This window comes from Nerophis ophidion, linkage group LG20 (assembly GCF_033978795.1).
Source record: "Nerophis ophidion isolate RoL-2023_Sa linkage group LG20, RoL_Noph_v1.0, whole genome shotgun sequence".
Classification (NCBI taxonomy): Eukaryota; Metazoa; Chordata; class Actinopteri; order Syngnathiformes; family Syngnathidae; genus Nerophis; species Nerophis ophidion.
The window spans coordinates 47,267,280-47,292,821 of NC_084630.1; the positions used below are offsets into that span (position 1 = coordinate 47,267,280).

A 25,542-nucleotide genomic window follows, 5' to 3' on the forward strand; every position below is an offset into this window, starting at 1 on the left:
TTCGCACACAACAGTGAAAGGGAACTAAAAGTGCTGAAAATTGGGCTTTTGATCCCCATTTGCCAAACAAGACATGAGACAAGTCATGTTGGACTGGGAAGTATCTGTAAGACATGAGGACATATCACTCCAGTAAAAACCCCAAAAGCAGTCTTTTGCAAATCATTTTCAACTTCTATTCAACTGAATAGACTGCAAAGACAAGATATTTCATGTTCACACTGACAAACTTTCATGAAGTTAGAACTGAATGGCAGCAACACATTGCAAAAAAGGCATTTTTACCAGTGTGTTACATGGCCTTTCCTTTTAACAACACTCGGTAAAGGTTTGGGAACTGAGGAGACACATTTTTGAAGTGGAATTCTTTCCCATTCTTGCTTGATGTACAGCTTAAGTTGTTCAACAGTCTCCTGCCTCATATTTTAGCCTTCACACATTTTCAATGTCTGGATTACAGGCAGGCCAGTCTAGTACCCGCACTCTTTTACTATAAAGCCACGCTGTTGTAACACCTGGCTTGGCATGGTCTTGCTGAAATAAACAGGGGCGTCCATGATAACACCATATACATGTACCTTTCAGCATTAATGGTGCCTTCACAGATGTGTAAGTTAGCCACTAATACACCCCCATACCATCACACATGCTGACTTTTACACCCTGGGACAGTCCCCATGGTTCTTTTCCTCTTCGGTCCACAGTTTCCAGAAACAACTTGAAATGTGGACTCGTCAGACCACAGAACACTTTTCCACTTTGCATCAGTCCATCTTGAGCTCGGGCTCAGCTAAGCGTTTACGGGTGTTGTTGATAAATGGCTTTGGCTTTGCATAGTGGAGTTTTAACTTGCACCTGCAGATGTAGCGACCAACTCTAGTTACTGACAGGGGTTTTACGAAGTGTCCCTGAGCCTGTGTGGTGATATCCTTTACACGCTGACGTGGCTTTTTGATGCCTGAGGGATGGAAGGTGCGTAATATCATGGCTTACGTGCAGTGATTTCTCCACATTCTCTCAACCTTTTTATGGTGAAATCCCTCAATTCCTTGCTATAGCTGCTTGAGAAATGTTGTTCTTCAACAATTTGCTCAGGCATTTGTTGACAAAGTGGTGACCCTCGCCCCGTCCTTGTTTGTGAACGAGTGAGCATTTCACGGAAGTTGCTTTTATAGCCAATCATGGCACCCACCTGATCCCAATTAGCCTGTTCACCTGTGGCATGTTCCAAATAAGAGCGTTCCTCAACTTTCTCACTCTTTTTTGCCACTTGTGCCAGCTTTTTTGAAACATGTAGCAGGCATGAGCTAATATTTGCAAAAAAAATCACAAAGTTTGTCGGTGTGAAGATGAAATATCTTGTCTTTGCAGTCTATTCAATTGAATATAAGTTGAAAAGGATTTGTTGTATTCTCTTTTTATTTAGCGTTTACACAAGGTGACAACTTCAATGCTTTTGTATATACATGTAGATGTACAAAAATAGATAGATTTGTCGTACATAAATAATCATTTTTGGAGCAAATGAAGTGAAACTGGATCATGTTTTATCTCATCTGGATTCCAAATTGATTCATAATCTTCAAAAACATTTTTTTTTTTTTAATAATCCATTTTTAACAAAATGTTTTCTGGCCATCTCCGTGCAAGCAGAGGAAGCTTTTTCTAGAACAGGGGTGTCAAACTCAAATACAGAGTGGGCCAAAATTTAAAACTGAACAAAGCCGCGGGCCAAAGTTGAACAAATTAACCTTTAATAGGGACCCAAATAAGTTTTGCTGTGAATATCGAGCAAGCAAGGCTTATATAACTTTATATGACATGTAAAATCCAGTTTCAAATAATAATATTTAAAAAATATCAATGGAATATCAAATAAAATTTTAATGAAAATGGAATGCCTATTATCTACTTGCAGCGTTCTGAGGTAAACATCAAAAAAAAAAATTCCACAGGCTGATAATACATTTGAAAATAAAATAATAATGAATAAATCAAACATTCAAGCCTTGAAGTAGCAAGAGAATGTGCATGAATAAAACGTTGATTACTTCTCAATTTGCTGAACTAATTTGCTATAACACATAACTTAATGGTGCAAAATCAACTTTCAAAAAACAAACGGAAAATCATCAATGATATATTAAATACAATTTAAATCAATAATATAATGCCTCTTTTCTATTTGCAGACTTCTGAGGAAAATATCAAAATTAACTTTTTCCACAGGCTATTAAATTTGAAAATAAAATAACAATTAATAAATCAACCATTCAGGCCTGACACTGATCTAATGTGATGTGCCCAAGCCAGATACCTGGAGTTAGTGCTGTAAGGAGTTCTGGGTGTTTGTTCCATTGTGTTTATGTTGTGTTACGGTGCGGATGTTCTGCCGAAATGTGTTTGTCAATCTTGTTTTGTGTGGGTTCACAGTGTGGCGCATATTTGTAACAGTGTTAAAGTTGTTTATACGGCCACCCTCGGTGTGAACTGTATGGCTGTTGACCAAGTATGCCTTGCATTCACTTGTGTGTGTGTAAAACCCCGCAAATATTCATGTGACTGGGCCGGAACGCTGTTTGTATGGAGGAAAAGCGGACGTGATGACAGGTTGCAGGGAACGCTAAAGGCAGTGACTTAGAAGCACGCACCCATTATTGTTTTCCGGGTGAAATTTGGGAGAAATTCAGGAGAATGGTTGATTTTCGGGAGGAGCAGTGAACGTTGGGAGTCTCCCGGGAAAAATGGGAGGGTTGGCAAGTATGAGTATTAGCGGTGAATGCGATGTTACAGCGGCACTGTCGATGTCTAATACCGGTGGGCCAGCTCTAATGTTAAATTGATATTGCCTCAAGGGCCAAATAAAATTACACGGCGGGCCAAATTTGGCCCGCGGGCCAGAGTTTGACACCAATGTTCTAAAATCATTACAGCAAATAATACAAGGGTTTTTAACCTTCTTGACTTCGAGGGCCCAACTTTTCAACCAAATACTATAGACCAGGGGTGTCCAAAGTGAGGCCCGGGGGCCATTTGGGGCCCGCAGCTAATTGTTCACCAGCCCGCCACACATTCTGGAAATGCTATTGCAAAAATTTAAAAAAGTGGAATGAGGTGAAATCTAACTAAAAAAAAAGTTGCAATGTTGACACAAAGCTGCGATGCAGGCTGTTTTTTTTTCTTTTGTCTATCTTTATTTTATTTTATTTTTTTTGCCATGGATTATTTTTTTTTTTTACAAAAAATCAATTTTATAATGAATTATTGACCTATTCAATGCTCCAATTATTTCAAATATTTTTATGTGGAAAATATTGCAAATATTGTGTGGTTGCCTTACAAAATCATCAGCATTTTCTTCCACAAGAGAGCATAAAACAAACAAAATCATAGTTCAAACTTAAAAGGCACAGATATATCTGAAGTTGATCTCGTATTATATTACAGAAAATATTAGAGAAGGTTGTCTACAGTCAGTTGTTGCCCTTCTTAGAGGATAATGGTATCACTGAGCTGTTCCAGTTCAGTTTTTAAAGCCCTCCACAGCACAGAGTCAGCGCTTCTAAAAGTTTTTAACGATATCCTCCTGTCAACTGATTTTGGCAAATATGTCGTCCTGGTGCTTTTAGATCTGTCTGCTGCGTTCGACACCGTCGACCATGCCACCTTAAAGGGGAACATTATCACAATTTCAAAAGGGTTAAAAACAATAAAAATCAGTTCCCAGTGGCTTGTTGTATTTTTTGAACTTTTTTTCAAAATTTTACCGGTCTCGGAATATCCCTAAATAAAGCTTTAAAGTGCCTTATTTTCGACTCCCTGCGAAGACACTGGCCATTTTTCTGTGACGTCATACAGTGCTGCCAATGTAAACAAACAATGGGAATACCACAGCAAGATATAGCGACATTAGCTCGGATTCAAACTCGGATTTCAGCGATTTAAGTGATTCAACAGATTAAGCATGTATTGAAACAGATGGTTGGAGTATGAAAATATTGAAGAAGAAACTGAAGCTATTGAGCGAATAGCTATTGACGCTATTCATAGCCATAGCATGGCCGAATAGCTGCGTTAGCATCGCCGGTAAAATGTGCGGACCAAACGATCAGGACTTTCGCATCTTTTGACACTGGAGCAACTTAAATCCGTCGATTGGTAAGTGGTTTTTTTTTCGCATTAAAAGTGGGTGGAAGGAAACGTAATATAGTTGCAAATGCATCTGCAGGTTATCCATACATCTCTGTGCCATGTCTGCTTTAGCACCGCCAGTAAATAGCATGTTAGCATCGATTAGCCTAGCATGTTAGCATCGATTAGCTGGCAGTCAACATCAACAAAACTCACCTTTGTGATTTCGTTGACTATCATTGCAAATGCATCTGCGGGTTATCCATACATCTCTGTGCCATGTCTGCCTTAGCATCGCCGGTCAAATGTGGAGACACTCCGGTACATTCAATGGGGGTCTGGCGGCAGACACTTTCGCATCTTTGGGCCAGTGGTGCAACTTGAATCCCCCCCTGTTAGTGTTGTTACACCCTCCGACAACACACCGTCGAGGCATGATGTCTCCAAGGTTCCAAAAAATAGTCAAACGGAAAATAAGAGAGCTGAGACCTGGTGTTTGTAATGTGTTGAAAATGAAAATGGCAAGTGTGTTACCTCGGCGACGTCACATTCTGACGTCATCGCCTCCAGCCCGATAAACAGAAAGGCGTTTGATTCGCCAAAATTCACCCATTTAGAGTTTGGAAATCGGTTAAAAAAATACATGGTCTTTTTTCTGCACCATCAAGGTATATATTGACGCTTACATAGGTCTGGTGATAATGTTCCCCTTTAAGTGTTGATAGTAAAAAAAATAAAAATAAAAATGCATCACTTTCTGAGTGGGGCACCTTTTGGATCCCAAATATATTTAATGGGATTTTATTGATTGGGATTTTATTGATCTTTTTACTGTGATTACTCAAAAATAATAATTAATTAAAATCAATGGTGTCCAGCATTATTGATGTGTTTAAGTCTCTAATTTCTTCACATTAACATTGCTGTCTGAATGTTTTGGGCAGTGGGGGAAATACTGCATATTTCAGTTTTATTATAAAAACAAAGTTGTCTTTGACAGAAAAGGCATGAAAGGTTTTTTTTTTTTTTTTTTTTTTAACTTTATATCAACCTGAGGTTGATATACTGTAAATATTTGCTGTAAAGGTTAAAAAAAAATAGTAATAATAATTTGACTTGTTTGTAACATTTTATTGACTTAGACCATGGGTGTCAAACTCTGGCCCGCGGGCCAGATTTGGCCCGCGGGCCAGATTTGGCCCGTCGTGTAATTTCATTTGGCCCTTGAGGCAATATCAAACTAAACATTAGAGTTGGCCTGCCGGTACTTTACAGCGGCGATGCCGCTCTAACACCGCTAATCCTCATACTTGCCAACCCTCCCGAGACTCCCGAAGTTCAGTGCCCCTCCTGAAAATATCCCGGGGGAACCATTCTCCCAAATTTCTCCCGATTTCCACCCGGACAACAATATTGTTTGAATGGCACTTCCTTTAGCCTTCTCTACAACCTTGCATCACGTCCGTTTTTCCTACATACAAACATTGTGCCGTCCTAGTCACACAATATAAGCAGATTTTACACACACAAAAGTTAATGCAAGGCATGCTTGATCAGGTCACACTCAGGGTGGCTGAATAAACAATTTTAACGCTGTTACAAATATGCGCCACACTGTGAAGCCACACCAAACAAGAATGACAAACACATTTCGGGAGAACATCCGCACCGTAACACGACATAAACACAACTGAACAAATACTCAGAAACCCTTGCAGCACTGACACTTCTGGGACGCTACAATATATAATTTGATATGCCATTGATATTTTTTAATTATTAATATTATTATGTTTATTTGAAACTCTATTTTGCATGTCACTATAAAGTTATATAAGCCTTGCTTGTTCAATATTCAATGCAAAACTTGTTTGGGTCCCTATTAAAAGGTTAAGTTGTTCAACCTTGGCCCGCGGCTTTGTTCAGTTTAAAATTTTGGCCCGCTCTGTATTTGAGTTTGACACCCCTGACTTAGACCTTTATGGTCCCCAGGAGCCCTAAAGGTAAAAAAAAAAAGAAGAAAAAAGAATCCATATATTTTGTAATGGTTTGAAAATGAAAAATATCAAAATGGCCCCCGCATGCTGTAATTTTTCCGTGTGCAGTGGAAAAAGTTTGGACACCCCTGCTATAGGGGCCCGAGGCCCCTCTTGATTTGAATCATATTTAAGAATGATGTCTAACCTACTTACAGTTTGACGGCAGAAATTGTATCAAATGATATCACCATAAAGATTATCATCAAGTTAGGTCCGGCTGATTACAAAAATAAATACCTATCATAAATACTGCGAAAGAAGGGCCAATAAATAATCAAATATTTTTAAAATAAACAGTCAATAAAATTAAAGTGCAAATAAAAATATCGCTTCACCCATTTAGTTCTAATGTTTTGCACTTAAACTTCTCTCGGACTTTAGCACCAGACTTCTTCTGTTTGTTTGCTATTGTCATTACGGGGACGGCGTGGCGTCACGTCCGTTGTGTCCTGAGCAAGACACTTGACCCTTGCTCCTGATGGGCGCTGGTTAGCGCCTTGCATGGCAGCTCCCTCCATCAGGGTGTGAATGTGTGTGTGAATGTGGAAGTAGTGTCAAAGCGCTTTGAGTACCTTGAAGGTAGAAAAGCGCTATACAAGTACAACCCATTTATTACTGCCACAAGTGGTGGGAAAGTGTATTGCAGCTGACAAACATATTTTGGGGCAGTCCTCTAGGGGACGCTGGGTGTAGGAAGACTGCAATAATACTGTACATTGCCAGATGCCTGCTGACTGGAAGGTGAGGTGCCAAAAGAGTGGGGCCCCTAGTGTTGTGTAAAAAGGTTCTGGTAAACCCAACACCAAGGGCCCCATTTCGTCTTACACTGTCGACCCCCAATATGAGACTGATAACACTGTCCTCATAATCTGAAATTTTAAAAAGCGGGGAAAATATTTTTTTCTCCCTTTTCAGACTAAATTTTGTGGAAATATGTCCCGTGGTTTTTGTGCCGCGCTGCCAACATGTCTGCCTGTCAGGCTTGGCGGAGGTAATAAACAAAGATGTCCATGTCAGGTCAGTCCAGACTGGAGGGCAGCAGTGAACACATGATTGATCCACTCATCAATATGTCATGTACAGTACGTACAGTACATGCAGACCTCAACCAGCAAGTCTTGTCTTCCAAAGCAGACCTTGTCCAACTTGCCTTCTGACTCCTACTTCAACTTGTCTCTCTGCTCAACATTTGATGGGCAAAAGAAGAAAAGCCGATCCACTCACTTAATAAAGAAGTTTCACCAACTGCTGCACAAAAGTTAAGACCAACATTCTAGAAGACTCATATCAAACATTTAGCTACAGTGGAACTTCTAGGCAGGGTCGGGTCAGCCCCTGGCATGAAAACTATTTTTTGTTAATAAGAATCCATTTTTAAAAAAGACCATTCCATGCAACCAGAAGGAGTTTTTCATCCAGTTGTGAAAAAGTTTCATTCTAGCAAATAGTACATTGAATGGTGAATCAATCCTGAAACCAATCGTCACCCAGGAATCGAACTAGGATCCACTCGTTGGGTGCCCAAAGATTAAAACCCCTACTTGCCACGCCCCCTTGTAAGAAAGGCAAAATGGTTGATTCATGCAAACCTGCTCAGTGGCCTAGTGGTTAGTAGTAGGAATGTCAGAGACACATGAAACAAAAACCTCAATGTAGGTCTCACTTAGACCTATATTTCATACACTGACAACCCCCAGCTAAAATCAACAGGAAGTTTTCCATTCCCCTATTCAATATAAAAGCTTCTCTCCATTTGCAATACGTTAGAGCAGGGGTCGGGAACCTTTTTGGCTGAGAGAGCCATGAAAGCCAAATATTTTAAAAATGTATTTCCGTGAGAGCCATTTTAATATTTATAACACCGAATACAACCGGCAGGTTCAAACACTGATGACATCTGTTAAACAGACAAGAAGAAAGGAATTAAACAGAGACAGGATTCAATTTAGCTCAATGAGGAGAAACCCGTGGACCTGTACCCTTGTACAGTGTCGTCCCACGCTCTGACGAGAGAATTCTACGCCTCCTCTTTCATTTGGACTTTCCCGGATTACGACAACTAAATGCATGCGTTTTTACGCAAGACCAACATTTTTAGAGTATAATTAGTCTCTTATTATTTTTAATAACATTGTTATTCTGAAGCTAACCAATAATAAATAAAACACTTTTGACCATTAATGCCATTTCTTGAACAGGTGCGGTAGAAACGGATGGATGGATTAAAATGCATGGGAATGTTTTATATTTTGAACGTTATTTTTAACACTGATTACCAGCGGAATTATTAATTTCTTGTCAGCTAAGATTTATCTGAGAGCCAGGTGCAGTCATCAAAAGAGCCACATCTGGCTCTAGAGCCATAGGTTCCCTACCCCTGCTCTAGAATGATTACCTCCAGATCTATCTGTCAGTTATACGTTTTTATAGGGTTTTTTTAATGTTTTTTTTTCCTAAAAAATATATTTTTTGAAGTGTAATAATTGATGTGAAATAATTGGAGCCTCAAATGGGTCTATAATTCATAACATTGATTTTATTCAATATTATTTTTGAGCATTTGACAGTTTTGGTCAATAATTCATAGCAAAGTTGATTTGAATGTATTATTATTATTTTAATCAAAGACAGTTATTAAATTCCACAAAAATTCTTGGGGATCCAAAAGTGCCCCACTTATAAAAAGGTTAGGCTTTTTTAATATTTTTTTTCATTCAACACTTAAATCTCTATATCAGCCTCATATATATATATATATATATATATATATATATATATATATGTGTCTGTGTGTGTGTGTGTGTGTGTGTGTGTGTGTGTAAATCTATATATGTATATATATGTGTAAATATATATGTAAGTATACATATGATACTATATATACACTATATATAGAGTGTAATTATTTTAATATATGTATTATAACAATCAATAGAATAATTAGTATAATTAGAATTAGTATATAATTAGAAGGTATTTTTTCAATAATTTTCATATTTTTCAAGGTTTTATGTTTGTTTTTTGTCCTTAAATCATTCAATAATTTATAGCAACATTGATTTTGATTCATTATTATTTTTTGAGAAATTATGAAAAAAATGGTGTTATTAAAGTATTAAAGTCAACAATGCAACTTTTCCTTGTTGTATTTCACCTGTTTGCTCTTTTATTCCACTTTTTAATGTTTAAAAAAAATGTTTTAGTATTTTTAGAATGATGTGTTGCGGGCCAGTAAAATATTAGCTGCGGGCCACACTTTGGACGACCTTGCTGTAGAACGGTCAACTCTAGATCTATCCGTCAGTTATATGTCTTTACATTTTTTTTTAAATCTTTTTTTCCCACAAAGTTCTCTTTTTTTAAGTGTAATATCTGATGTGAAGAACAGACCAAATTTGATTGTTTGGATTCATGTTTAAAGAGCAGCCTGCATGGCAGTTTTGTGTTACCACAGTTATTAACGTTGCAACTTTCTTTCGCTACATTTCACATGTTTGCTTTCTTATTCCACTTTTTAATGTATTCTTTGGAATGGGCCGTAAAGAAATGACCCCAGGGCCACACTTTGGACACCCCTGCCGGACACGGCTGATTTACCACCTTTGGGTCAGCGCAGAGTTGGTGCCAGGTCGGGTGAAAAGGGCTTTCATTGATGCAAAAAGAAAAGTTCTTCCTAAAATGCCCTTTTGCCAGAGACAGTGAACAAGTGTGTGGTCTCTCCTCTGCAGCGCCTCTATGCATGCCATACTGTATCTGTCGCTAGTCTCTCCTTTGCACACGTCAGAGGGCACTTTTTGAGATTGTGTGGAATGAACCGTCAATGATTTATTGTGTGTGTGTTTGTGTAAATAATGAGGAGGTCAGCTCATCTTCTTTTTGCCCTCATTTACCAGTGGTGGCTTGTCCCCGGCAAGAAGGAAAAGAGGAAACATTCATGTCTACTATGCAAAAGGCAGCAAGGAAGAGAAGGTTGGGGCTGACTTTTCTACTAAATGAAGCTAAAAGACATTGTGTAACTAATAAATCTTCATGTTGCATGCGCCGTCATACACCTGCGCGTGACACATCAACATTAAAGTTCATAATAATTCTCCTGCCTCTGCTTCTGCTTCCTGGATTGCTGTTAACATCACACACAGTGAAGCATTATTTAGAATCTGTTTTTTAAAACTTTTGTTCATTGGATTTTTCACATCTGCAGTCCAGAAATACAAACATATGTCTAATGTTGGTTTTTTTTTACTAATAATTATAAGTTGAACATTACAAGTGAAAGTAATTAGCATTATTGAGAAAAATAATTGATGCTGGTAAAACATGTTGATGCTTAAAAAACCCTGTTTGTGCATACATGTGTATATATATATATATATATATATATATATATATATGTATATATATATATATATATATATATGTTTAAAGATGAAATCAATTATATATAATATGTTTAATATCTAAAAAAGATGAATTTTACATATGTACACAGTGTATGTGTGTAATCAATCAAATTAATAATATAAGTGGGTATGCATCTAAATTAGATTAAAATGATAAATATTACAAATTAAATCAAAATGTAATACTTTTTTTAAATAAGTGATGGCTTGTTTAAATACAAATTGCTTTCACAAGAAATGGAATTTTGAAATTTCATTTATTATATACAGTACATATAAAATTTAGAAAAATACATATACATCAAATCAAATATATACGTTTATATCAAAACAAATGTAATTTAATCTATTACAATCTTATTGATCTAATATATGTATATATACACACAACTACATATATGTATACATATATATGTATATATACATATGTATGTAAGAATATATATACATATATATGTGTAGGTATATGTACAGTATATATACATATATGTGTATGTATGTACATATGTATATATAAATATGTGTGTATGTATGTATATATACATATACGTGTGTGTGTGTATATATATATATATATATATACATGTGTATGTATGTATATATACACATATATGTGTATGTATGTATATATACATGTGTATATATATACACATACATATATATATATATACATATACGTATGTATGTATATATACATATATATGTGTATGTATGTATAAATACATGTGTATATATGTATATATACATACATATATACAGAGGTGGGTAGAGTAGCCAGAAATTGTACTCAAGTAAGAGTACTGTTACTTTAGAGATTTATTACTCAAGTAAAAGTAAGGAGTAGTCACCCAAATATTTACTTGAGTAAAAGTAAAAAGTATGTTGTGAAAAAAACTACTCAAGTACTGAGTAACTGATGATTACGGCCACATATAATGCACAAAAACATAAAAATAGCAATGAGCAAATTCATAGCCAGGAATATCTCTTAAGCAACTAAAACAATAATGTATATCAAATAATACTACATTAAAATAAAATAAAAATTAAGGCACATTGAGCCACAATAACTTAACAGCACCATAGGCTCAGTAGGCATTGATTGATTGATTGATTGAAACTTGTATTAGTAGATTGCACAGTACAGTAGAAATTCCGTACAATTGACCACTAAATGGTAACACCCCAATACGATTTTTAAAGTTAATCAATTACTTAGTAAATGACCAAGTCGAGGTGATCTACCTCATATATACATACACACACATATCATATACATACACACATATCATATACATACACACACATATAATATATATATACAGATATATATATATATATATACATACATAAATGTATATATACTGTATATAATTTATATTATTTTGCCGTTTTTGTTCACATGTTAAAGGTGTTATAATGAATATACATGCATGTTTAACATAGATTCCTATCTTTCATGAAGACAAGAATATAAGTTGGTGTATTACCTGATTCTGATGACTTGTATTGATTGGAATCAGACAGTATAGTGCTGATAACGTCCGCATTTTCAAATGCAGGAGAAAAAAAAGTTCCTCCTTTTTGTCTAATACCACATGAAAGTCGTTGGTTTTTGGCATCTTATTTGTCCAGCTTCCATATTCATTTTTATACACTTTACAAGAAATACATTGGCGGCAAACTCCGTAGCTTGTTAGCCTGTTTGCTCTGGCTTTCGGAGACTCTTATTTTGTTAGCGCAGGCGCGATGGAGCGGCACTTTTATTGTGAAGACAGGAAATGTGCGATCAGTCTTTAGGCTTTTGACGGGAAGTACGGTTGAACTAAAAAGTGTCTTTTTTCCTTTACACTTTTGATTGATTGATTGATACTTTTATTAGTAGTTTACACAGTACAGTACATATTCCGTACAATTGACCACTAAATGGTAACACCCTAATAAGTTTTTCAACTTTTTTAAGTCGGGTCATGTGACCGCCTGGCTCTGTTTGATTGGTCCAACGTCACCAGTGACTGCATGTGATTGATGAAACGCAGGCATGCGTACATCCTACTTTAAAAAACCAAAACAAACATTAATAGATCGATTAAAAAAAAAAAGTAGCGAATAGCTAGCTGAATGTAGATAAATGGAACAGAGTAAAAGTAGCGTTTCTTCTCTATAAATATACTCAAGTAAAAGTAAAAGTATGTTGCATAAAAACTACTCTTAGTAGTACAATTTATCCCAAAGGTTACTCAAGTAGATGTAACGGAGTATATGTAGCACGTTACTACCCACCTCTGCATATATATGTATATATATATATATATATATATATATATATATATATATATATATATATATATATATGTATATATATATATATATATATATATATATATATATATATATATATATATATATATATGTAAAATATTGTTTGATAAAACTTTGTTTGGATTTTCAACTCGATAGAAAAATGCGGTGATTATGATAAAATAATTTAAATTACAAGCCAGCACAGGGGTGTCCAAAAAGCGGGCCAGGGGCCATTTTCGGCCCGCCGCTAGTTTGTTGGCCCTCAACATTTTCTAAAAATGTAATTCCTTCATTATGAATGAGCTAAACCTTAGATTCAACACTTAAAAGGAGTTTAGCATACACTCAATTAGTTTGTGGCATGCCTGCAGAAGAGTAGTCTCACACACACACACACGAACGAAGGGGCGGAGCATGCTGCAGTGAGTGTCCATCACAACAAAGCACACACAGTTTGAGGCTTACATTTGTGTCCCTCTCATGAGTTGTGAGTCCAGGCTTGGGACGGAGAGGAGAGCAGAGGAGAGGAGAGGAGGAGCATGTTTGTGTGCAGAAGATGCTGGAGTGCGCTCGCAGGGTCCTGAGTTCCAAAGTGGTGAAGGAGGATGAGGCTGTGTAACCGAGGGATGATGATGCTGATGACCACGGCGGGGGCTTTCTGCGCCTTCAGCCTCATGACCATCGCCGTGGGCACCGACTACTGGCTGTACTCGCGCGGCATGTGTCGCTCCAAGAACCTGGGAGACAATGAGACGGTCCGGAAGAACGAGGAGGTTCTGACCCACTCGGGCTTGTGGAGGACCTGCTGCACGGAAGGTGAATACTATCAACAACACTCAAGACCACAATATTAGGGATGGCTAATAGCAGCTGCAAAAATGTCTCATGAAAAGACAAATATTTGCTGTAATATTTACAATCAAACTTTTTCACAACAGGTTACAAAAACTCTTTGTCGTTGCATAAAGATGTCCTACAAACATCTTTGTAACAATCACTTCTTATTTAGAACAAACATATATATATATATATATATATATATATATATATATATATATATATATATATATACATAAACATATGTATGTTTATGTATATATATATGTATGTTTATGTATATATATATATACATAAACATATGTATGTTTATGTATATATATATATATATACATAAACATATGTATGTTTATGTATATATATATATATACATAAACATATGTATGTTTATGTATATATATATATATATACATAAACATATGTATGTTTATGTATATATATATATATATGGATGTATATATGTATATATTGTATATGTACTGTGTATATTTTATTTATATGTATACATTTTATATTTGATATATATTTGTATATATACATTCATTATATATTTATAGATGATATAAACTATATATATACATATATTTTAAAAAGTATATAGTTTCTTTAATAAAGTATATTTTAAATATATAAATAGTACTATGTATTATGAATAAAGAATATATTATATATTTTTTTATATATTCGATATATATCAAATATATTTGATGTATATATATATACATCAAATATATTAAAATAATATATTATTTATTCATAATAAAAGAGTATATATTAAATATATAAATAGTACTTTATATTATGAATAAAAAATATGTATATTTAAAATATATTTGATGTATATATCATATATATTCAAAATATATCTTTTTTATAATATATATATATTTTATATATATATATATTGTAAATATATGTGATATCTACATATATCACATATATTTAAAATATATGTTTTATTCATAATATATAGTACTATTTATATATTTAAAATATACTATAATTAAAAAACTATACTTTTTTTAAATAAATAAATATATATATATATATATATATATACATACTGTATATATCATCCATACATATATAATGAATACATATCTACAAACATATCAAATATATACATGTAAATAAAATATATCCATACATATGTATATAATATATATATATATATATATATATATATACACACACACACACATACATGTATGTGTACCCCACCTACCGCCCGAATGCAGCTGAGATAGGCTCCAGCCACCCCTGCAACCCCGGAAGGGACAAGCGGTAGAAAATGGATGTCCTTTTTCCTTAAATACATTTTTGAAAAGTATGAATCAATTGGGTTGAATATATATATATATATATATATATATATATATATACATACAGTATATACATATATTTATATATATATATGTATATATATATATATATATATATGTATATATATACCCGGAGTTGGGGCACGATGGCGAGCGCCTGGTGGCCGGGCCTGTCCCCATGGGGCCCGGCCGGGCACAGCCCGAAGAGGCAACGTGGGTCATCCCTCCAATGGGCTCACCACTCATAGGAGGGGCCATAGAGGTCGGGTGTATTGAAGCTGGGCGGCAGCCGAAGGCAGGGCACTTGGCGGTCCAATCCTCGGCTACATACGCTAGCTCTTGGATGTGGAACGTCACCTCACTGGGGGTAAGGAGCCTGAGCTAGTGCGCTAGGTAGAGAAGTTCCTGCTGGATATAGTCGGACTCATCTCGACGCACAGCAAGGGCTCTGGAACCAGTTCTCTCGAGAGGGACTGGACTCTCTTCCACTCTGGCGTTGCCGGCAGTGAGAGGCGATGGGCTGGGGTGGCAATTCTCGTTGCCCTCCGGCTCAAAGCCTGCACGTTGGAATTCAACCCAGTGGACGAGAGGGTAGTCTCCCTCCGCTTTCGGGTGGGGGGACTGGTCCTGACTGTTGTTTGTGCTTACGCACCAAACAGCAGTTCAGAGTACCCACCCTTTTTGGGTACACTTGAGGGAGTACTGGAGAGTGCTCCCCCAGGTGATTCCCTTGTCCTACTGGGGGACTTCAACGCTCATGTTGGCAACGACAGTGAAACCTGGAGAGGCGTGATTGGGAAGAATGGCCGCCCGGATCTAAACCCGAGTGGTGTTTTGTTATTGGACTTTGTGCTCGTCACGGATTGTCCATAACAAACAACATGTTCAAACATATGTGCACTTGGCACCAGGACACCCTAGGCCGCAGTTCCATGATCGACATTGTAGTTGTGTCATCGGGTTTGCGGCCTCATGTTTTGGACACCCGGGTAAAGAGAGGGGCGGAGCTTTCTACCGACCACCACCTGGTGGTGAGTTGGCTGCGATGGTGGGTGAGGATGCTGGACAGACCTGGTAGGCCCAAGCGCATTGTGAGGGTCTGTTGGGAACGTCTGGCAGAGTCTCCTATCAGAGAGAGTTTCAATTCCCACCTCCGGAAGAACTTTGAACATGTCACGAGGGAGGTGCTGGACATTGAGTCCGAGTGGACCATGTTCTGCACCTCTATTGTCGAGGCAGCTGATTGGAGCTGTGGCCGCGAGGTAGTTGGTGCTTGTCAGGGCGGTAATCCCAGAACCCGTTGGTGGACACCAGCTGTGAGGGGTGCCGTCAAGCTGAAGAAGGATTCCTATCGCGTTATTTGGGCTCATAGGACTCCGGAGGCAGTGGATGGGTACCGACGGGGCAAGCGGTGTGCAGCTTTAGCGGTCGCGGAGGCAAAAACTCGGACATGGGAGGAGTTTGCGGAAGCCATGGAAAACGACTTCCGGACGGCTTCGAAGCGATTCTGGACCACCATATGCCGCCTCAGGAAGGGGAAGCAGTGCACTGTCAACACCGTGTATGGTGCGGGTGGTCCTCTGCTGACCTCGACTGCGGATGTTGTGGATTGGTGGAAGGAATACTTCGAAGACCTCCTCAATCCCACCAACACGTCTTCCCATGAGGAAGCGGTACCTGGGGAATCTGTGGTGGGCTCTCCTATTTCTGGGGCTGAGGTTGCTGAGGTAGTTAAAAGTTCCTTGGCGGCAAGCCACCGGGGGTAGATGAGATCCGCCCGGAGTTCCTTAAGGCTCTGGATGCTGTGGGGCTGTCTTGGTTGACAAGACTCTGCAGCATCGCGTGGACATCGGGGGCGGTACCTCTGAATTGGCAGACCGGGGTGGTGGTCCCTCTCTTTAAGAAGGGGGACCGGAGGGTGTGTTCCAACTATCGTGGGATCACACTCCTCAGCCTTCCCGGTAAGGTTTATTCAGGTGTACTGGAGAGGAGGCTACGCCGGATAGTCGAACCTCGGATTCAGGAGGAACAGTGTGGTTTTCGTCCTGGTCGTGGAACTGTGGACCAGCTCTATACTCTCGGCAGGGTTCTTGAGGGTGCATGGGAGTTTGCCCAACCAGTCTGCATGTGCTTTGTGGACTTGGAGAAGACATTCGACCGTGTCCCTCGGGAAGTCCTGTGGGGAGCGCTCAGAGAGTATGGGGTATCGGACTGTCTTATTGTGGCGGTCCGCTCCATGTATGATCAGTGCCAGAGCTTGGTCCACATTGCCGGCAGTAAGTCGGACACATTTCCAGTGAGGGTTGGACTCCGCCAAGGTTGCCCTTCGTCACCGATTCTGTTCATAACTTTTATGGACAGAATTTCTAGGCGCAGCCAAGGCGTTGAGGGGTTCCGGTTTGGTGGCCGCGGGATTAGGTCTCTGCTTTTTGCAGATGATGTGGTCCTGATGGCTTCATCTGGCCGGGACCTTCAGCTCTCACTGGATCGGTTCGCAGCCGAGTGTGAAGCGACCGGAATGAGAATCAGCACCTCCAAGTCCGAGTCCATGGTTTTCGCCCGGAAAAAGGTGTAGTGCCATCTCCGGGTTGGGTAGAAGACCCTGCCCCAAATGGAGGAGTTCAAGTACCTAGGAGTCTTGTTCACGAGTGGGGGAAGAGTGGATCATGAGATCGACAGGCGGATCGGTGCGGCGTCTTCAGTAATGCGGACGTTGTATCGATCCGTTGTGGTGAAGAAGGAGCTGAGCCGGAAGGCAAAGCTCTCAATTTACCGGTCGATCTACGTTCCCATCCTCACCTATGGTCATGAGCTTTGGGTCATGACCGAAAGGATAAGATCCCGGGTACAAGCGGCCGAAATAAGTTTCCTCTGCCGGGTGGCGGGTCTCTCCCTTAGAGATAGGGTGAGAAGCTCTGCCATTCGAGAGGAGCTCAAAGTAAAACCACCGCTCCTCTACATCGAGAGGAGCCAGATGAGGTGGCTCGGGCATCTGGTCAGGATGCCACCCGAACGCCTCCCGAGGGAGGTGTTTAGGGCATGTCCAACCAGTAGGAGGCCACGGGGAAGACCCAGGACACGTTGGGAAGACTATGTCTCCCGGCTGGCCTGGGAACGCCTCGGGATCCCCCGGGAAGAGCTGGACCAAGTGGCTGGGGAAAGGGAAGTCTGGGCTTCCCTGCTTAGGCTGCTGCCCCCGCGACCCGACCTCGGATAAGCGGAAGAAGATGGATATATATAAATATATATATATATATATATCGACACAAATAAAATACTACCGTTACACGGATGCCTTTCTATATGTCCTTGTCATGTTGTTTTGGTAACCATGGCGATGAACTCACCTCATCAATACTGCTTCAATCAGCGCTGCACATCGGGACATATTCGTCAATATATCCCTCGGTGTGTGTGTGTGTATGTGTGTGTGTGTGTGTGTGTGTGTGTGTGTGTGTGTGTGTGTGTGTGTGTGTGTGCGTGTGTGTGTGTGTGTGTGTGTGTGCGTGTGCGCGTGTGCGTGAGTAAATATTGAAATGCGTTCAGAGGGTCAAAGGTTATTGGGAGCAAGACAACTATTAAATATGACCGCCTTTTTGTTGATGAGATGAAATAACATTTAAGCAGAGGAGACATATTAAGTCAACACCACGCTCACATCATTGTTGAAATGGTTGCCATGGTGATGACCATTGCTGCACTTCTCACCTCTTATTTAAAGACAAGAAAAGATTCATTAAAAAACACGAAAGATTATTTAAAGACAAGAAAATATAATTTCAAGAAAAGATGATTTAAAGACGAGAAATGATTAATGACAAGAAAATATTCAAAGACAAGAAAATATTATTTAAAGACAATAAAAGATTATTAAAAGACAAGAAAATAATATTTAAAGACAAAAAATATTATTTAAAAACAAAAAAAGATTAAAGACAAGAAAATATTATTTAAAGAAAAGAAAAGACTATTTAAAGACAGGAAAAAAATATTTAAAGACAAGAAAATATTTATAGACAGGAAAATATCAAAGACAAGAAATTATAATTAAAATACAAGAAATTATTTAAAGACAAGAAAATACTATTTACAGACAAGAAAATATTATTTAAAGACAATAAAAGATTATTAAAAGACAAGAAAAGACTATTTAAAGACAGGAAAAAATTATTTACAGACAAGAAAACATAAATGACAAGAAAATATTATTCAAATACAAGAAATTATTTAAAGAAAAGAAAATAATATTTAAAGACAAGAAAATATTATTTAAAGACAAGAAAATAAAATTTAAAGACAAGAAAATATTGTTTAAAGACAGGAAAAGATTATTTACAGACAAGAAAAGATTATTTAAAGACAAGAAAATATTTACAGACAAGAACATATAAATGACAAGAAAATATTATTCAAATACAAGAAATTATTTAAAGAAAAGAAAATAATATTTAAAGACAACAAAATATTATTTAAAGACAAGAAAATACAATTTAAAGACAAGAAAATATTGTTAAAAGACAGGAAAAGATTATTTACAGACAAGAAAATATTATTTAGAGACAAGAAAATATTATTTAAAGACAAGAAAATATTTTTTAAAGACAAGAAAATATTATTTACAGACAAGAAAATACATTTTAAAGACAAGAAAAGACTATAGAAAGAAAAAGTTTCAACAGTCGACCACTGGGTGTTATTTAAATAGATCCTACATTATAACACACATTTTAATCTTCTATTGGGATAATATACTTTTCTTTCAATGCAAGTATTATGGTGTATATTTACTTGAAAATCTTTTTTTAAATACTAAATGGAGTCAACTTCATGACCATACTAAAATCTTGAAAAAAAAGAATAAAGACACCTTTTAAATCAGACTTTTTACTGATCATGTCTCTATTTATTTCTATTTCATTGATTGCTATAATTACTACTACTATTCTCTCAATGTTATGTTTTTATTCATGCATTATTTATACTTTATCTTTACATATATTTTAAAATGTTTTATACATTTTTATTTTCTTCTTTTTTGTTTAGCCATTATCTCTTAATTATGTTATCTGGTTATTGTAAAGTGTCCTTGGGTTATTTGAAAGGCGCTTATAAATGAAATGTATTAATATGATTAAGATTATTAAAGCTCTCTGTGTTGCCAATCACCTGTGTATTAAATATATTTAATATGAATAATATTTGATTGATTTAGTGCTTGTTGCCATTGTTGACTGTCATACAAGTGTAATAAGAAGTTAACCTCAGCATACTGGGGGATAAAAAAATGGACTAACCGTTAATGATGTGGCGTTCTTCTATGGTCAGCATCACACGTTTCCTTCCTTGCCAGCACCGTGTCCTTCTGTAGTGACGTCATCAAAGACACAATTAGTCCAAAATCATTTGCCAATTTTCTACCTTTTTTTAGTTTGTTTCGAACCCCGAATTCTAACTTATTTTTAAAAGTTTCCTACAGATTACAGCAGTCAGTTTAGATCAGGGGTCGGCAACCCAAAATGTTGAAAGAGCCATATTGGACCAAAATTACAAAAACAAATCTGTCTGGAGCCGCACAAAATTAAAAGCCATATTACATACAGATAGTGTGTCATGAGATATAAATTTAATTAAGAAGACTTAAAGGAAACTAAATGAGCTCAAATATAGCTACAAATGAGGCATAATGTTGCAATATGTACATACAGCTAGCCTAAATAGCATGTTAGCATCGATTAGCTTGCAGTCATGCAGTGACCAAATATGTCTGATTAGCACTCCACACAAGTCAATAACATCAACAAAACTCACCTTTGTGCATTCATGAACAACGTTAAAAGTTTGGTGGACAAAGTGAGACAGAAAAAGAAGTGGCAAAAAACACGTCTTAGAAAGTTGTACATGTAAACAAACCACGGTGAGTTCAAGGACCGCCAAAATTAGTAGGACAAAACGGCGCTCGCCAAATACTGGAATCAGTGAAGCATGCTTAATATAAACAGTGTGCTTTATAACATTTAAGGAGGTTTGTGTCATGTTTGTCCTCCTACAGGAACCATATAAAACAAAAAATATGTTTTTTCCCCTCATCATTTCCTTTTTTCATATATTTTTGAAAAAGCTCCAGCGAGCCACTAGGGCGGCTCTAGAGCCGCGGGTTGCCGACCCCTGCTTTAGATTAACCCAAATATTCCCGCACTCTGCTAATTTTTGTGACCAAGAGCATCAGCCTAGAAACAGTTTGTTCACACTTCATACAACTGCGTAAATATATATGTAACGGTGTAGAAAACAGATGTTCATTATGCTTGATTAAAGGCCTACTGAAATGAGATGTTCTTATTTAAACGGGGATAGCAGGTCCATTCTATGTGTCATACTTGATCATTTCGCGATATTGCCATATTTTTGCTGAAAGGATTTAGTAGAGAACATCCACAATAAAGTTTGCCACTTTTGGTCGCTAATAAAAAAGCCTTGCCTGTACCGGAAGTAGCAGACGATGTGCGGGTGACGTCACGGGTCGTGGAGCTCCTCACATCTGGACATTGTTTACAATCATGGCCACCAGCAGCGAGAGCGATTCGGACCGAGAAAGCGACGATTTCCCCATTAATTTGAGCGTGGATGAAAGATTCGCGAATGAGGAAAGTGAGAGTGAAGGACTAGAAAAGGAAAAAAAAAGACAAGGGCAGTGGGAGTGATTCAGATGTTATTAGACACATTTATTAGGATAATTCTGGGAAATCCCTTATCTGCTAATTGTGTACGACCATATATTCTCACTAAAATGTATGGTCGTACCTGAAAGTCGGAGGGATGTGGCCACGGGTGTGGGGACCGCCAGTGTCTCTGAGGGAAGCCACGTTTCTCGACAAGGCGAAGCGCAGGCAGCAGTTGGGGCCGGGCTGAGATTTTTTTTTTTCCCCCTCCTCCACGGTTGAAGCATCCCACGTTCTGGGTCGGCCGGTCTGAGGAGGCAAGAGAGTCCGCAGCTGCCTCTTTGGCAGGTGCAGGAGGAACGACGCAAGCTCTCCGCTCATGTGTACGGTAAGAGCCGACTTATTACCACAATTTTCTCACCAAAACCTGCCAGTTGACATGTGGTAAGGAACCATGTTCACTTGACCGCTCTGTTCCATAGTAAAGCTTCACCGTCATCTTTCGGGAATGTAAACACCGGCTGTGTTTGTGCAGCTAAAGGCGGCCGCAATACACCGCTTCACACCTACATCTTTCTTCTTTGACGTCTCTATTATTAATTGAATAAATTGCAAAATATTCAGCAAGACAGATGTCCAGAATACTGTGTAAGTATGAAATGAAAAGAGACAACTTGTAGCTGTGAACGGCGCTGGACCAAAATGTCCTCTACAATGCGTGACGTCACGAGCACGTGTCATCATATTGCGACGTTTTAGCATGATACTTCCACGTGAAATTTAAAATTGTAATTTAGTAAAGTAAAACGGCCGTATTGGCATGTGTTTTAATGTTAATATTTCATCATTGATATATAACAGGGGTCAGGAACCTTTTTGGCTGAGAGAGCCATGGAAGCCAAATATTTTAAAATGTATTTCCGTGAGAGCCATATAATGTTTTTTAAACATTGAATACAACTAAATGTGTGCATTTTTATGTAAAACCAACATTAGGGTATTGCACGTATGTTATTTTTTTTTAATAATGTGTATTCTGAAGCTAACTAATAATGTATAAAATACTTCTTACCATTCTTGACTTCTTGAACAGGTGCGGTAGAACAGTCTTTTTCAACCACTGTGCGGTGAGATACAGTCTGGTGTGCCGTGGGAGATGATCTAATGCTTAAAACATAAATAAACAAAAGGTGAGTGCCCCTAAGAAAAGGCATTAAAGCTTAGGGAAGGCTATGCAGAGCAAAACTAAAAATGAACTGGCTAAAAATTAAACAAAAAAACAGAATGCTGGACGACAGCAAAGACTTACTGTGGAGCAAAGACAATGTACATCCGAACATGACATGACAATCGACAATGTCCCCACAAAGAAGGATAAAAACGACTGAAATATTCTTGATGGATAAAACAAAGTAGATGCGGGAAGTAGCGCTCAAAGGAAGACATGAAACTGCTAAAGGAAAATACCAAAAAAAGAGAAAAAGCAACCAAAATAGGAGCGCAAGACAATAACTAAAACACTACACACAAGAAAACAGCAAACAACTCAAAATAAGTCACGGCGTGATGTGACAGGTGGTGACAGTACACCTACTTTGAGACAAGAGCTATAGTCATGCATGCTTGCTTATGCTTTAAAGTCATATCCAACAATTGTGACGACGACTTTTTACTGTCAACTGAGTTTCGTTTTTAATAAATTTCTGCTGGTGGTGTGCCTCCGGATTTTTTAAACTCAAAAAATGTGCGTTGGCTCAAAAAAGGTTGAAAAACACTGCAGTAGGAAACGGATGGAGGGATAAAATTGCATGAGAATTTTTTGCATTATGAATGTTATTTTGAACACTGATTACCAGTGGAATTATTAATTACTTATTGTGTTAAGCAATGTAAAATAAGATTAATCTGAGAGCCAGCTGCAGTCATCAAAAGAGCCACATCTGGCTCTTTTGATGACTGCACCTGGCTCTCAGGTAAATCTTAGCTGACGTTGCTTAACACGATAAGTAATGAATAATTCCGCTGGTAATCAGTGTAAAAAAATAACGTTCAAAATATAAAACATTCTCATGCATTTGAATCCTTCCATCCTTTTCTATTGCACCTGTTCAAGAAGTTGCATTATTGCTCAAAAGTATTTTATTTATTATTGGTTAGCTTTGAAATAGAATAACAATGTTATTGAAAAGAATAACAGATGCACGCATTTTTTTGTAGTAATCAGGGAAAGTCCAAATAAAAGAGGAGGCCTTGAATTCTCTTGTTTCACCTCATTGAGCTAAATTGAATCCTGTCTCTGTTTAATTCATTGCTTCTTGTCTGTTTAATAGATGTCATCAGTGTTTGAACCTGACAGTTGTACCCAGTGTTAAAAATATTATATGGCTCTCACAGAAATACATTTTAAAATATTTGGCTTTAATGTCTCTCTCGGTCAAAAAGGTTCCTGACCCCTGCTCTAGAGCCATAGGTTCCCTACCCCTTTCAGTAGGCCTTCAAATGTTGCAACAGCGCCTGTTGCTGGCGAGAAGTGGTATGGACTTAACCTGCAGGAAGTGCTCACAACTGCCTTCCAAGTGGTGAGACACCTTTTTGATTGATTACTAATTAGTGAATATTTATATTTTGATTAGTAATTTGTAACGTACACATAAAAAGGTTCGCTAATTGCTATTGACCAAAACTGTATCTTAGAGTGATATTTTGAAGACAATAACACACTTTTACAGTGTAAACTAATTGGTGATTGTTGATGTGTTATGTATAGAATCCCGTGACCCAAGTGGACTCTCAGTCTCACAATTGTCACTGTTTTGCAGGTAATATTATATTTCATGCCGCTGTGATTGTTTAGTTGTCCTCATGATGCTAATGCTAGCTTGGCTAGGCCGCATGGTTTGAAACGGCCAATTTGGATGCGAGGTGCGTTCAGGGACATCCTGTGAAATGTAGTGACTTTAGTGATTTACTGTGTATTTTGCATATTAAAAAAATGGGGATTATTGTAAATTTAAGTATGCCAATATCAGTATGGGTGAAACCAACTGAGAAATGAATATGATAATTAGTATGAAGATTTGGTGTAAACACTATAACAGAGGTCGGCAACCCACGGCTCTTTAGCGCCGCTCTAGTGGCTCTCTGGAGCTTTTTCAAAAATATATGAAAAATGGAAATGCTGAGGGGAAAAAAAACATATTTTTTGTTTTAATTTGGTTTCTGTAGGACATGGGTGTCAAACTCTGGCCCGCGGGCCAAATTTGGCCCGCCGTGTACTTTCATTTGGCCCTTGAGGCAATATCAAATTAACATTAGAGCTGGCCGGCCGCTTTAACGCCACATTAACCGCTAATACTCATACTCGTCAACCGTCCCGATTTTCCCGGGAGACTCCCGAAGTTCAGTGCCCCACCCGAATTCCCCCCGATTTCCCCCCGGACAACAATCTTGGGGGTGGGCCCTAAAAACACTGCCTTTGGCGTTCTCTACAATCTGTCGCCACGTCCGCTTTTACTCCATACAAACAGCGTGCTGGCCCAGTCACATTATATATGCAACTTATACACACAAACAAGTGAATGCAATTCATACTTGGTCAACAGCAATACAGGTCACACTGAGGGTGGCCGTATAAACAACTTTAACACTGTTACAAATATGTGCCACACTGTGAACCCACACCAAACAAGAATGACAAGCAATTTGGGAGAACATCCACACTGTAACACAATAGAACAAATACCCAAAACCACTTGCGGCACTAACTCTTTCAGGACGCTACAATATACACCCCCGTTACCACTTTAAATTTTTTTATTTGATATGCCATTGATATTTTTTAATTATTATT

General features: G+C 37.9%; 2 protein-coding genes across 3 annotated transcripts in view; both read left to right on the forward strand.

Annotated features, from left to right (window-relative positions):
• The window catches only part of LOC133539228 (protein kinase C beta type-like), a 137,039-nt gene extending 126,779 nt beyond the window's left edge, over positions 1-10,260 (forward strand). For both annotated transcript variants that reach the window (XM_061881401.1, XM_061881404.1), the window contains exon 18: positions 10,064-10,260. The gene's annotated coding sequence lies outside the window, so the exon portion shown is untranslated. The remainder of the gene's footprint in view (positions 1-10,063) is intronic.
• A 2,783-nt stretch (positions 10,261-13,043) lies between these two features.
• LOC133538578 (voltage-dependent calcium channel gamma-3 subunit-like) overlaps positions 13,044-25,542 on the forward strand; it is a 33,320-nt gene continuing 20,821 nt past the window's right edge. The window contains exon 1 of the mRNA XM_061880231.1: positions 13,044-13,690. Within this exon, the coding sequence (XP_061736215.1) occupies positions 13,480-13,690 (211 nt within the window). The 5' untranslated portion in view covers positions 13,044-13,479. The remainder of the gene's footprint in view (positions 13,691-25,542) is intronic.